Source organism: Balaenoptera musculus, chromosome 3 (assembly GCF_009873245.2).
Source record: "Balaenoptera musculus isolate JJ_BM4_2016_0621 chromosome 3, mBalMus1.pri.v3, whole genome shotgun sequence".
NCBI lineage: Eukaryota > Metazoa > Chordata > Mammalia > Artiodactyla > Balaenopteridae > Balaenoptera > Balaenoptera musculus.
Genome location: NC_045787.1, coordinates 165723116 through 165737468, shown reverse-complemented (window position 1 = coordinate 165737468; position 14353 = coordinate 165723116). Strand labels below are relative to the sequence as shown.

Below are 14353 nucleotides of genomic sequence, written 5' to 3'. Positions count from 1 at the left end.
GCTAAAATGTATTTGTAACCCTCCAATCAGTACTTGTGGGGTGTTTTCACAGTCACGTGCAGAGACACTTGCGGTGAAAAATGTGAGTCACTAAGGCGCACGTTCCCAGCTGAGGTTGAACAGGCCGTGCCCTGCATTCTTGCTTCAGTTCATACTGCAAACACGTGTCCTTTTTGCAGTGTATTTGGTGCCACACGTTTTGCCCTTTTTTTTGGTGGGGGGGAGCTTTTTGTTGGTGATTTGGCAAAGGGGCCCCCAAGCATAGCGCTGAAGTGCTGTGTAGTGGTCTTAAGCACAAGAAGGCTACAGTGGGCCTTACAGAGAAGATCTGTTAGACCAGCTTCGTTCAGACACAAGTTCAATGTTAATGAGTCAACAGTATATGTTAAATGATGCGTTTTTCAATAGAAACACACATAAAACAAGGTTACAGGATGACCGGTTGGCAAAAGTGCAGCCAGAAGCTCCCATAGGAGCCGTGGTTCCGTATTAGCTAATTCAGTCACTACCGCGAATAACAAGAATTGACTGTAACTTTTTATTCTGGAGTAGTTCAAGACTTACAAGAAGTTGTAAAAATAGACTTCCTGTGTACCCTCCACCAGGCATCCCCCACTCGTGCCATCTCACATAACCATAGTCCAGTGGCAAAACCAAGACATTGATACAATGTTATCAACTCAGGGACAGACCCTATTTGGGTTTTGCTAGTTGTTACCTGCACTCTTGTGAGGGAAAGGGGAGTGTATGTATCTATGAAATGTTTTCCAGGTGTAGATGTGAGTAACCAATACCACAGTCAAGAGGCAGAACTATTCCATCACCCTAAATAAACAATGATTTCTTTTTTAAAAAACGGTGGCAAAATATACATAAACATAAAAGTGACCAGTTTAACCAGAGTACAGTCCAGTGGCATTAAGTACATTCACAGTTTTGGGCAACCACTACCACCATCCATCTTCAAAACTCTCCTCATTTTCCCAAATTGATACTCTGTCCGTGTTCAACAAAACTCCCCATTCCCCTTCCTCAGCCCCTGGGAACCCCCCATTCTAATTTTTCTCTCTATGAACCTGACTCCTGTTGGGACCTCCTAGAAGTGGAATCCGAGGGTATTTGTCGTTTTTGTGTCTGACTTATTTCACTGAGCACCGTGTCCTCACGTTTTGTCCACGTTGTAGCAAGTGTCAGAATTTCATTCCTTTTTATGGCTAAATAAAACCCTGTGAAACAGTGATTTCTTGGCACCTGTTTTGTGGGAGGCACTGTCCTCCATTCTACCGGGGAGACAGCCAGTGATCAGAATATGTAAATTATATCATACGTTTAGGGGGCCAGTTCATCATTCTTTTAGCTGGAATTCTACCCCTTGTACCCTTTTGAGTCCAGTGGTACCTGGGGCCCCTAATCATGACCCCCAAGACATGAAAACCTCCAAGTGTCTTCTTAATCATCCAAGGAAGATCTAATTCCATTTATCGTTGATTTAGCATTACCGATCATTTTCTAAAAATTCTCTGGAACCAGTGATTCTTAGAGGGTGTTTAGGGTGACTTTTCCTCCCGTGGGCTGTTTGATTAAAGCAGAATCCATCCGACTTCAGGCAGGACCTCGGATCACAGGAGCAATCTGTCAGCCGCACCAGGATGCCGGGCAAAGTCTTCATTTTAGCATTTGTCCCATATTTGTACATCCAGATCATAATTGCCTGGGTGGAGTTCACTGGGCGTAGAAATGCCGGGAAGTGCCTGCCCTGGACCGTGGAGGCCTCGATTTATGATTTTCACCATTGCAAACGGGTGTTGGTATGTGAGCGACAGCCTTGTCACCTTTGTCTACTATGATAATAGTCATTGTTAGCTATTTATGATCACGACGTCAGGATGTTTGAGGTCACCGACCAAATGGCATCACGTAGTCTCCGTGCGGCTCAGAACCAGAGTCCCAACTGCTTTCCTTGTGTGACACAGAGAAACTGGTGGGTGGGTGCATTGGGGACCCAGGAGCCGGGTCAGGAAGGCCACTGGACAGATTTCTTCTTTTTTTCTTTTTTCTTTTTTCTTTTTTTGGCCATGCTGCTCGGCATGCGGGATCTTAGTTCCCTGACCAGGGATGGAACCCGTGTCCCCTGCATTGGGAGCACGGAGTCTTAACCGCTGGACCCCCCAGGGAAGTCCCCAGATTTCTTTTCAAGGCTGCTGTTTGTCTTAGAGCAAAGCTTTCAAATGTGGCTTTCACCCTGAGAATAAATAAATTAGCCAAGCGGCCGGTCGCAACTAGGCTTGACTTAAATGATCGACTTGTCAAATAGGAGGAGGAAAAAAAAAAAAACAGCCTCATTAATGACAGCCTGGCTTTCCAAGAGCTGCATCTTTCCATCGATGGGGAAGGATCAGTGGGTACAATACATCTGAACATTCCAACTCTTTTTTTTCTTTTCAATACATATTTTTTAATTTAAAAAGGTAAAAATTACATTCACATTCTTTAAACACTTATTCTAATATCACACTATTTTTTTAAATAATTTGACTCTTTGTCTCTTAACTTGTGTTCAACATCCTTTCTATTCAATATCCAATCTGATGCTAGATTTCTGTTTTTGTTGTTGTTTGTTTTTGTTTTTGTTATGTGTGTGTATGTATGTGTTTGGGTGTATGTGTCTAAAGTCCAGTACAGTCATGTACTTCAAGTATAATTATAATAGATCAATACCTGTCTCTAGATGATGACCTTAATAGAACATACAAATTCTTGCTAGTACCGAGTATGAAAAAAGTTGCAGATTTGAATCAGGTAGTCCTGTGAGTGATGTCATGGGCTTTCATTTATCAAATATAAGTGGCACTGGACATTGTACACATCTTCTTAATTCTCACTGCCCTTATTTATCAAGGTGAAGATAAGATTGCATACCTTGATACTTATTGAGAGGATCGAATGAATTAACATATAACATATGGGAAGAACATATTCAAGTATATGACCTGTTGGAGGTAGTTGGCATCGACAGCAATATCCCAACTCTTAACGAGCAGATGAGTGCAGACAACCCTTCGGGACCCCTGTTGTGTGTCAGGTTGGTTTACGATCACCTTATGACATAGGATCAGGGCCTCTCATCAACCTTGGGAGTCAAATTCTATCAGAGCAATTACGAACAGTGGCGCGTGCAGCCAAACACCAGAGACCCCCACGGTCTCCGCATCTCAGAATCATCCTGACAGCCGGTCTCAGATTAATTACAACCTGAGATGTGTGTGATGTCGGCACAAGCTCCCAATCCGTGATCTTAAGACTCTTTGCGGTGGATGTAAGCTGCTCTTTGCTTTTTACCCCCTACCAAGACGGAGGGGTATGGGGTGGAGGAGTAGCCGTGTCGTTCTTATTTTACCTGCGGAGAAAATACCGTGCGATTTCCACACTAAATGGTCACAGCGGGGACCAATTTCCTGCCCTCCATACCCGAGGCTTCAGCCAATACAGTAAGAGAAGCAGCTTTCCATTTCTAGAAGGATCACCCCCGGGGCTATAAAAACGGCACAGCCCGGCTGGGTCTCGGTGCCCCCAGCGTCATGACCATGGGGAACGCACACTCCAAGAGCAGCGACGGGGCCAGCTCGCTCCGCGGCCGCCCCGAGCTCTCGTTCTACAGCTCTTTTCCCAGGAAGTGGAGCGAGAACATCTTTCTGGATAACGAGCTGCTGACCTCCAAGATTCTGTCCGTGCTGCGGCCCCAGTCGGAGCGGGGCCTCCGGACGGGCCACCTCCGCTACCCTGCCCACTTCCTCAGCACCAGCTCTGTCTTTGCCTCCGTCGCAGCATCCCTGAAGGAGCACCCGAGGGCCACCCTCCTGTCCGATGGCAGCCCGGGCCTGGCCAGGAATGTCGGCATGACGGTCTCGCAGAAGGGGGGTCCACAGCCAGCACCCAGCCCGGCGGGAACGGGGACAAGACTTGGGTGAGTCGGGTACTCCCTCTGCCACAGGAGCTGACGAAGGGAGGGAGCAGGGGTGGCTTTCCTCAGGGACCCCGAGGACAGCCTCTCCGAAAGGGGACCCTCGGTGGGGGGGGGGGCGGGTTGGGGAGAGCCCCACCAAGCAGCGAGATTGCTGTTAACACCTGCTTTGGAGATTCACTCCTTTTCCCTTTTCAAAAATGATGTGTTCTGGGGGTCCTCGGCCATTTGGATCCAGTTTGCTTCCTGCTCTTGAAGGACCCTTGGACAGGGCTCCTTTGTGTCCTCCAGACGAGGCTGGGAGTCCACTGAGGTTGCCGCGAAGTTTGTGTCCTGTTATTCATGCCTTAATCCGATTTTCCTAGGACTTTGAGGTGGTTCTTGTAATATTGCATTCAGCAGCATTCAGGTAGAAAACCTCATGTAAAAAAAAAAAAAAATGTCACTCATCCTTGGATGAGTCAGTGGGGAAAGGAGCTGATTTTCTTTTTCCTCGAGAAAGGATTCTCCCTCCAATCTCAAGTGGGAATGAGGCTGTGTGCAGCCTACTCTGGCCAGAAAGAATTCCAGGGGTTCCTGAGGGCTCCGGTGGCCAGGAAAGGAAGCATATAATGAATGCACCCTTAGAATGTACTTGAACATTAAATTAAAGTAAGTTTTGATGGCAGATATAGGGAACAAACTAGTGGTTGCCAGTGGGGAGAGGGAAGGGGAGAGGGGCAAGATAGGGGCAGGGGATTAAGAGGCACAGACTACTATGTATAAAATAGATAGGGCTTCCCTGGTGGCGCAGTGGTTAAGAATCCGCCTGCCAGTGCAGGGGACACGGGTTAAAGCCCTGGTCCGGGAAGATCCCTCATGCCGTGGAGCAACTGAGCCCGTGCACCACAGCTACTGAGCCCGCGCTCTAGAGCCCATGAGCCACAACTACTGAGCTTGCATGCCACAACTACTGAAGCCCGCATGTCTAGACCCCGTGCTCCGCAACAGAGAAGCTACCGCAATGAGAAGCCCGAGCACTGCAACAAAGAGTAGCCCCCACTTGCTGCAACTAGAGAAAGCCCACGTGCAGCAACAGACTCAACGCAGCCAAAAATAAATAAATTAAATAAATAAATTTATTTTAAAAAATAAAATAGATAAACTACACGGGTGTATTATACAACACAGGGAATATCGCCAATGTTTTTTAATAAGTATAAATGGAGTATAACCTTTAAAAATTGTGAATCCCTATGTTATACACCTGTAACTAATATAATATTGTACATCAACTGTACTCCCCCCGCAAAAAAGGCAGTTTTGATGGAAGAAGACCTGATGTCACATTGACAGATAGTCTCCTAATTTTCAAAATGGTCTGTGAGTTAAGGCTTATGTTGATAGGCAGAAAGTTCTCAAATAGTATCTAATCAGATTGAGTAACAACTTGATTTGCCTTTGTAGAATGTGTGTGTGTGTGTGTGTGTGTGTGTGTTTAATGCAGTTTTTTTGAATGACTGGTTTTATGATTTCCATCTAGACCAGTCACAGGAGAGATGGATGAAACCGACACATTGCCTCTGAAGTTCAAGCAGGCAGCCGATGACTGTCTTTCACTTACATCTTTGAACGCTGACTCCATCTTAATAGAAGGTACCGTCACCTCGATTCTTTCTCGGGTGTCAGGTGGTCTCCACTCACTGGGAGGCGCCAGGACCCGCATCCGGGCGTCCAGGCGGCACGGGCAGGGGCAGCCCCAGGCCTGCCAGGCCCCGGGCCCCTGAGCAGCAGCCTCCTATTCTTCCCTCAGACCCCTACACTGCCTCGCTGAGGCGTGAGATCGAAGCAGATGCCCACGAGTTCGAGGCTGAGTCCTGGAGCCTCTCCGTGGACCCCGCATATGTGAAGAAACAGAAGAGGGAGGTGGTGAAAAGGCAGGATGTGCTTTATGGTAAGGAGGCCTGCCACGCCAGCCCTTCACTTCCTCCCCCTCCTCCTTCTTCTTTTTCCTTTTCTCCTTCTCCTCCCCTCCCGCTCCCTCTTCTCCTCCCCCTCCTCCTCCCCCTCCCCCTCCTCCTCCTTCTCCCCCTCCTCCACCTCCTCCCTCTTCTTCTTCTTGATTTTTTTTTTTTTTTAATTTATTAATTCCATCTGGGAGCCAGGGCTCCACTGCTGACCCTCCCTGAGACTGTGTGGCCCACTCCACCTACTCCCGCGGGGTAGCCCTGCCTTCCGGGCCGGGAAGGAGGTGGCCGGACGGGGCTTTGTGAGGACCAGTCCCCGAGGACAGGAATGGCTGAATGCCCAGTCATGACTCGTCCTTACCTTGCTGGTGTCCCCGAGAGAGAAGACCGCCTGGGCCCATCCCAGCCATCCCTGGTGACCACAGACAGGCCCGGGCGTGGTGGAGGTTTTGGAGGCAGGTCCCTCTCTGCATGTGACTGTAGCGCTGCTGCGGGTTGGGCGCCCCTTCCCACTGGCCGTTGGAGAACCTGGCCATGGGCAGCTGCTGTCCTTAGATGGGATGTTGCAGTCACCGTGGAAACCACATCTCCCAGACACCGCCCATCCCTGGGCTGGGTGCCCCCCGTGGGTCCCTCCAGGCCCCCAACACTGCTCAGTGGTGTCCACTCACCAGTGGACACTCACTTCCTTCCACATTTTACACACTGAGCTCCCTGCCAGGGCCACAGCAGGTTGGGGTGTGGGTGGGGAGGAGAGCCTGAGCCCGGCCAGGAGTCCTGCCTAGAGGGCGGGGGGGTGGTGCAGTCCATCGCTTCCCTCTGGGCAGCCCTGTGCCACGCTGTCTCCCCTGCTGGGCAAGCGCAGACTCCTTCCAGCCCCGTGGCTGACGACCCTGGCCCCGGCCGGCGCCACTGACTTCTGTTTCATCTCTAACAACTTCAAGGCCTTGACTTAAACGGCAGAGGAACTCCATCACAAAATCGAATCTTTCTTTGCCTTTAACAGTGAATTAAAATCCTCCCTGGAGCTCCGCTTTTCCCATCAGTTGTAGTCTGGGGCAGGTCTCTGACATGCAAGTTTCACATCCCTGGGAGGGGTGTTCGTCAGAACAGTCTTCTTTGTTTCAAACAGCCTGGAAACGTCTTCGGTTGACATTAGGCAGGAACCCCTCCTGTGAATTTGAGGTCCCAGCGCACATCCGGGTCCTCTCTTTCCTGATGTCCTTCCACCCCTCGCCGCCCCCTTAAGCTGGGCCCCCCAGCACTGCTGGGCCGGGGAGGACAGGAAGCCTGGCCCCTGGGCTGTCAGACCACCAGGGCGAGGGCTTCACAGAAACCTGAGAAGCCGGCCTGACCCGTCGCGGGACAAGGGAGGGCCGAGCTGGGGCGTTGGCCCCGCACCACTAAGTCCCGCGTCCCTGTCCCTGCAGAGCTGATGCAGACGGAGGCCCACCACGTGCGGACGCTCAAGATCATGCTGAAGGTCTACTCCAGGGCCCTGCGGGAGGAGCTGCAGTTCAGCCCCAAGGCCATCAGCCTCCTCTTCCCAGGCGCAGACGACCTGCTGGAGGTGCACGGCCACTTCCTGTCTCGGCTGAAGGAGCGCCGTCAGGAGTCCCTGGAGGAGGGCAGTGACCGCAACTACATCGTGCAGAAGATCGGGGACCTCCTGGTACAACAGGTGGGCGTGGCCAGGGCGGCTCAGGGCCTGGACCAGCCCCTGCCCCGTCTCTTTCCTTCCAATGCAGAAAGAACATGCCCCCCATTTGCTGAGAGCCCCAGCCCCCGAGGACTGCAGTCCCGGCCCCTTAACAGCCACGCATCCTGCCACCAGCCTAGAAACACAGAGACCTAAATGGTGAATGCACTCGTCTAGACACTATCCAGTGGGTGTTCTGGGCTTTTGTTTGTTTGGTTGGCTGGCTTTTATTTTTTTTGGTCTTGACGGCTGTTTGGTTTTTGGACCAGAGCCATCCATGGTAGGGCCATTGACCCTGAGCTGACTTCTGAGTGGACTTCAGGGCCAAGACCGAGATTGACAGAGGGGACCCAGGGCCCCTCATCTGCCCTCGGAGTGCCCGGAGCGTCCCAGGTCAGCTAACTAGGATGCATGAGAAGAAGACGCCGTTCGCTTTTGAATTTCTCTAACATTCTTCCACTTAAATTGATTTTTCCTTCTCGGACTTCGGGATGTTTTACAAGCACCTGTGACGTGCAGACGTCTTCTCCTTTTCCCTTTCGGTACCTTGCGCTGAGACACCATGTCCTGAAGCATTTCTCTGTTCGGTTGCCAGCAAGCCAGACGAGAAAGTGAAATCCCAAGTCAAGTCAATCTGCGTTTTAGCAGAGTCAGGCGAATGAGGTGAAAACATTCCCTGGCAGTTTTTGTGTTTCCTTCTAGTAACGCCTCCACGGCCTCTCTTCAGTTTTCAGGTGAAAACGGGGAGAGAATGAAAGAAAAATACGGTGTCTTTTGTAGCGGCCACAATGAAGCCGTCAGTCACTACAAGTTGCTACTGCAGCAAAACAAGAAATTTCAAAACTTGATCAAGGTAAAAAAAAAAAAAAATAGTATCTATTTATTTATCTGTTTTTAAGTTTATTTATTTATATTTTTGGCTGTGTTGGGTCTTCGTTTCTGTGCGAGGGCTTTCTCTAGTTGCGGCGAGCGGGGGCCACTCTTCATCGCGGTGCGCGGGCCTCTCACTGTCGCGGCCTCTCTTGTCGCGGAGCACAGGCTCCAGACGCGCAGGCTCAGTAGCTGTGGCTCACGGGCCTAGTTGCTCCGCGCCATGTGGGATCTTCCCAGACCAGGGCTCGAACCCGTGTCCCCTGCATTGGCAGGCAGATTCTCAACCACTGCACCACCAGGGAAGCCCCTGTCTCATTTTTAACCACAAACTCATTCAGAACACAGTGGTGAAAGCTCTGGAGAATCCCCGGGTGTAAAGCAAAGCAGGCCTAGGGTTTTGTTCCTGCCGCAGCAGGGTGGCCCCTGAGATGCCCCTCAATGGATGACCATGGGTCCTCAGACCGTTGAGGGGACATGAGTGTCCTCACAAGGGGCCGCCCTGCCCCGGGAACCGGCCCTCCAGAGCCACCCGCTCTGCCTCGGATGCTCCGGCAGATGCAAGACCTGCCTTCCTCTAAGCCTTTGTCCTTTCGTCACCTCCTCCCCTGTCTGGTCCCCATGCATCCCCCGCAGCCCGTGGAATGACCCACACCTGTCTTCTTTCTGCCCAACAGTGTGCAAGTGCTCAGGGCCCAGGAGCTGAGTCAGTGGTCGGGCAAGACCCCGCCCCCCGCATCCTGGGAGGCGCTCCTGGGTCAAGGCTGCTGGGCGCCGTCAGCATATGCCCTGCGGCAGCCCCGGCCCACTGCACCCCGCAACAGCTCCGCACCTGCAGCCTGTACCGCAAGGACTCTACCCTGAAGTGATATCCAACAACTAAAGGTCTAGAGTTAAGGATCCAGGGTTGTTAAATTTTACCCCAGGGAACTTCCCTGGCGGTCCAGTGGTTAAGACCCCGCGCTTCCACTGCAGGGGGCATGGGTTCGATCCCTGGTCGGGGAACTAAGATCCTGCACGCCACAAGGTGTGGCAAAAAAAAAAAAAAAAAATCTAAAAAAATTTCACTCCATTATCCTGACAGTGGATAGACATGAAAAGGAGAGGGTCGTTTGGGGGCCTGAGTCCAGTGGTCAGGACTTGGCACTTTCACTGCCGCGGGCCCAGGTTCAATCCCTGGTCAGGGAACTAAGATCCTGCAAGCCACATGATGTGGCTGGGAAAAACAAGTGACTTCAGGTGACCACTTGTTAGGCTCTTAGCCAGAAGCGCGCACCAGCAGCCGCCAGGGAGCCAGTTCAGGGAGCACCGGCCCAGCGCGTCTGGAGGGTCCCGGCGGCCATCAGCAGGGCGAGGGTCTGCACATGTGCGTGTGCACGTGGACAGCTCTCCAGGGGATTCCCAGGACCACCCCCCCACTCACTCCCCCACCCCCCGGCTGGTTTCTTCCTAACGGGTTCTGCGGGGGCCCACGTTTTATAGCAGGTGAGGCTGCCTCTGCCTTTGTGGCCTTTCTGTATACAGCAGGCAGTCCCTGCTTTCACGTACCTGCAAAGCGGCAAGGACAAGGTCCCCGTAAGCAGAAAAGGGACCGTGAACTGGATATCACTCGATAACCGACCATGAACTGACGTGGCGGGGGATTAGACACCCACGCAGCATGGCTTTGTTTCCTCCGTGTCATAGAGAATCGGCAACTTCTCCATCGTGAGGCGGCTCGGCGTGCAGGAGTGTATCCTTCTGGTCACCCAGCGCATAACCAAGTACCCCGTGCTGGTGGAGCGTATTATTCAGAACACGGAAGGTACGGTAGCTCTCCTGTCTTGCCCTTAGGTGCTCGGTGGGGAGGAGGGTCTCTGTCTCCCCACCCCCTATTCTAATAGTGGGTTAGATAACCCACTCTGCGATCTGTCCCTGGTTCTCCGGATTCAGCTGGGCTCAGCAGTCCCTGACTGAGCTGCCACCTTGCAGAATCCACTGTGCTGGGTGCTAGGGTTTCCAGCCAGGGTGCCTGGTCTCGCCTGCCGTTACCCCCCGCGTCCCCGCACGGTCTGGGCTGGAGCAGCCCTCAGTCAGTATTGGAGAGTGGATGAAAAGACACGGGTAGTGCCCTTGCTAAGGTCACCCCTGGGTGACCCACACAGGCCCAGAGGTGGCCTCCGTGTCGCGTGCCTGGTGCCATGGAGGGCAGAGAGGAAGGGCATGTAGCCCAGCCGGGGGTTCCCGGAGGCCCGGGCAGTGCTGACCACACCTCCCTTGTCTCCAGGGGATTTGGGTGGTGGGAGAACGCACGAAGTTCCCTGCCGTGAAAGCAGAGCCCTTGGAGTGGGGGGAGCCAGCTCTTGGTAATGGCCGGAGGTGGAGGGAGTCTTTCATGGAGAGCTGGAGGGCAGGGGGGCGTCTATTTACCGAGGAATGGCCGGCGGAGTTATGCAGGGGCTGTTTTTGCCGCTTGATTTGCACCTCAGCTTCTGCGTTCGACAGAAGCTCTGTCTTGGTGAAAACCAAACGCTGGGCTGTCACGTTTACTTTGGAGAAGTGTTTACATCTCAGGAAATTCGAGTTGGAAGGTGATTCTCGAGGGTCCTGTGAGCAGTGGCCTCGGGACACACCTCCTCGGCCCCGTAGCCTGTCCGCCTCCATCGCGTTCGTGGACGCAGACCAAGGAAAGCGCTAACTCTGCTGTGTGTGGCAGCTGACTCCGAGGACCACAGAGACCTGACGCAGGCCCTGAGCCTCATCAAAGGCGTCATCTCGCAAGTGGACGCCAGGGTCAGCGAGTGCGAGAAAGGCCAGCGCCTCAGGGAGATCGCGGGCAAGATGGACCTCAAGTCCTCCAGCAAGCTCAAGAACGGGCTGACCTTCCGCAAGGAGGACATGCTGCAGCGGCAGCTCCACCTGGAGGGCACGCTGTGCTGGAAGACCACGTCCGGGCGCCTAAAAGGTAAAGCCCCGCTCCAGTCACCTCTGCTGGACGCCATCCTGGGTTGGTGGGTGCCATCTTGGATCAGTGGCACCATCTTGGAGTGGTAAACACCATTTGGGATTGGTAGCACCACCTTGGAGTGGTGGACGCCATCCTGGGCTGGTGGCACCATTTGGGAGTGGTGGACGTCCTCTTGGATCAGTGGTGCCACCTTGGAGTGGTGGGCGCCATCTAGGTTGGTGGCACCAGCATGGAGTGGTGGACGGCATCCTGGGTCGGTGGCACCACCTTGGAGACTTGGGTACCCTCTTGGATGAGTGAGCACTATTTTGGATTGATGGGCACCAGCTGGCACAGAGCCACTGCAGCCTGGCTGCTTCGCGGCTAAAGGGAGGTTACCTGCTGAGTCAGGTCGAGCACAGAAGTAGAGCAGGAACGAGGTGGAGGTGGTCGTACCAGCACCCTCTGTGTCCGGTGGTTGAGGTGGTGTGGTGCACACAGGGAAGGCCGCCAGGTGAAGAGGGCACACTGAGTCATTGACTCCTGAACAGAAACCCGGGGTATCAGGACACCCCAGATTTAGCAGAGGCCCCAGGGTTCTAAACAACAGTCACGGGCCCCAGTGGGGGTAGAGGATGCCACCTGGGCCACGGACCTCCGTGGCCGCCAGCATCCCACCCGCTGTTCGGGGCGAGCTCCACGCCCTACTTTCAAGATCCGTGGTGTGGTTCCAGACCAGAGAGCGCCCGGGGCTCATCCCTGAGTTTCCTGTCCATTTCATGAGCCTCTAGAAGCATCCTAACCTGTCCACTGGCATCAGCCTCTTTAAAGATCTTTGGGGGGCGTCGCAGGTAGGCAGACGACAGGATGTGCTTGTTCTTAATTTGAGCAGGTAAGCGGCCAAAAGAGACAGTTTACGGTGGAGCAGCCCCTGCACGCCAGGCACCGAGGTGGGTGGCAGAGGCCCCTGCCCACGTGGGGCTCCAGTTGGTGGGCAGAGGAGAGAAGTAAGCACAAAAACAGTGAAAAGCACAGTAAGTGCTTTAGAGGAACCCAGCAGGCTGCAGCGCGACAGAGTTCCGTGAGGAGAGGGTGTCTGATTGGGATGGGGTGTCTGAACAAGCACCCCGAGGAGGCGGTGTTTTCGTTTCCCGCAGCACGAGTGCTCCTGTTGGAAGCACAGCTCGGGATTTGCACCCACGTGCACCAGCTCTGCCGGGCGGGTCACCGCACCATGTCCCTACAGGGGCAAGGCTCCGAACCTACCGCCACCAGGAAGCTCGGCCATGCGGGCACGAGAGTTTTGCTACGGCAGGAAGCAGGACGCGAGCATCCAGGGGCTCGGCATTCAAAGCTGAAACCAGGAGGGTGATGGGGTGGGGTCAGGTTGAAGGGCGCCCGCGGGCTGTGGCGCCGGCCTGGGATTCCTCGTCTGCCTGGCGGGACCCTATTAAGATGTTTCCTTCTGCGTTCTCGCCTTAGATGTCCTTGCTGTCCTGTTGACGGACGTGCTTCTGCTGCTACAAGAAAAGGATCAAAAATACGTCTTTGCTTCCGTGGTACGTGTCCCATCCCTTCGCAGAAAGGGCTGCTCAAAGCTGCCTGCACGGGCCGGGGAGGGAGGGACTGCCCCACTGCCAGGGCAGGGGGACAGCACAAGAGCAGGGAGGCTAGAAGAGCACATCCACATGTTACCCCGTCGTCCCAGGCCCTCCCCAGGGCCAGAAGGTACCAGCAAGGCAGGAGTAGAATTTGCCAAGAATGGGCTCCTGTCCAGTGGCCTGAGGCAGCTTCAGGGTCGTGCCAACATCTTGCCCAGCTCCGCCCGGGCTCTGTGCTTCCGTGGCCCTTCCCCTCACAAGCGCCCGGGCTCTCACAGGCCCGGGCAACCTCGCCGGGAGAGCCTGTCCCTCCTTCCCGGGGAGCTAGCGCGTCGCTGAGGATGCGCCCTCAGGCAGCCACTGCCCTGGGACCTATGACCACGTTGGCCTCACGGCATGCTGGTCCCAGAACAGCCGCGTCACGGGAGCCAAGCTGGCCGGGAGCTCCGTGCGGACGGAGGGCTCGGAGTCAGGCTGGGATTCCGCCCATCCCACCCGGCCCACGTCCACCGGGGACTCGGGCTCCGCCCCTGCTCGCCTGGGTGACCCGTGGGTACCTGCCGCGGAGGGGCTCAGCGAACCCGTTTGCCTCTGGGTTCACCTGGAGAGGAAAGTGGCCTTTGTCACTCAACTCCAGAGTCTCGCCCCTTTCCCAGAAACTTAAACTAGCTTCTCAGGAAGTTTCCAGAAATAGGTCACGCTGTCTTGCCAAACAGTGGTCTCGCCCTGACGCCAGCCCACCTCGTGTGTGCTGTGTGTCCGCTCACGAGGGTGATGCGACATCTATGATCTGCTGTGCCGTCTGCTCCCCACGGCCTCCCCTGCTCGCCCTCTGTGTGCGTGTGTGTGTGTGTCTGTGTCCTTATTGCCTCTCCTCAGAAAGACACCAGTCCTGTTGGGTCAGGGCCCACCCTCATGACCTCGCTTTAACTTAATCACCTCTTTAAAGACCCTGTCTCCAAATACCGTCACATTCTGAGGTTAGGACCTCACCATCTGGATTTAGTGGGGAATGGGGGGAAATGCAGTATAGCCCATAACAGCCAGTTAAAATTGCGCATTTTACTGGTCGGTCAGAGCATTATCTCTTGTCGGACACACCACAGATTGGAAATACTGGTTGGCTCTGGGTATTTGGGGCCCAGGGTTGGGAGGAAGATTTATTTGTCATCACAGACTGCCTGCTCTTGTATCTTCTGAGTTTTATACAGTGTACGTGCGTTAGCAATTATAGAACATTTTTTAAGCACGTTGAACAGGCACGTGAGAAGGATGTGAGGATATCATCGCGATAGTGTCCGTTTCCCCCAGGTGGCAAAATCTTTCTGCGTCGAATTGTTGGAGGATAAG

General features: G+C 53.9%; 1 protein-coding gene across 3 annotated transcripts in view; it reads left to right on the top strand.

Annotated features, from left to right (window-relative positions):
• ARHGEF18 (Rho/Rac guanine nucleotide exchange factor 18) overlaps positions 1-14353 on the top strand; it is a 67468-nt gene that overhangs the window by 36857 nt on the left and 16258 nt on the right. For 2 of the 3 annotated variants that reach the window (XM_036846601.1, XM_036846603.1), the window contains exons 2-9: positions 3826-3964; positions 5484-5596; positions 5754-5894; positions 7338-7588; positions 8334-8459; positions 10163-10280; positions 11172-11420; positions 12885-12961. In XM_036846601.1, coding sequence (XP_036702496.1) covers positions 3897-3964; positions 5484-5596; positions 5754-5894; positions 7338-7588; positions 8334-8459; positions 10163-10280; positions 11172-11420; positions 12885-12961 — 1143 coding nt within the window. In that variant the 5' untranslated portion in view covers positions 3826-3896. Of the gene's footprint in view, positions 1-3054; positions 3965-5483; positions 5597-5753; positions 5895-7337; positions 7589-8333; positions 8460-10162; positions 10281-11171; positions 11421-12884; positions 12962-14353 lie in introns of those variants that run through there. The other variant, XM_036846602.1, reaches the window with a different exon arrangement.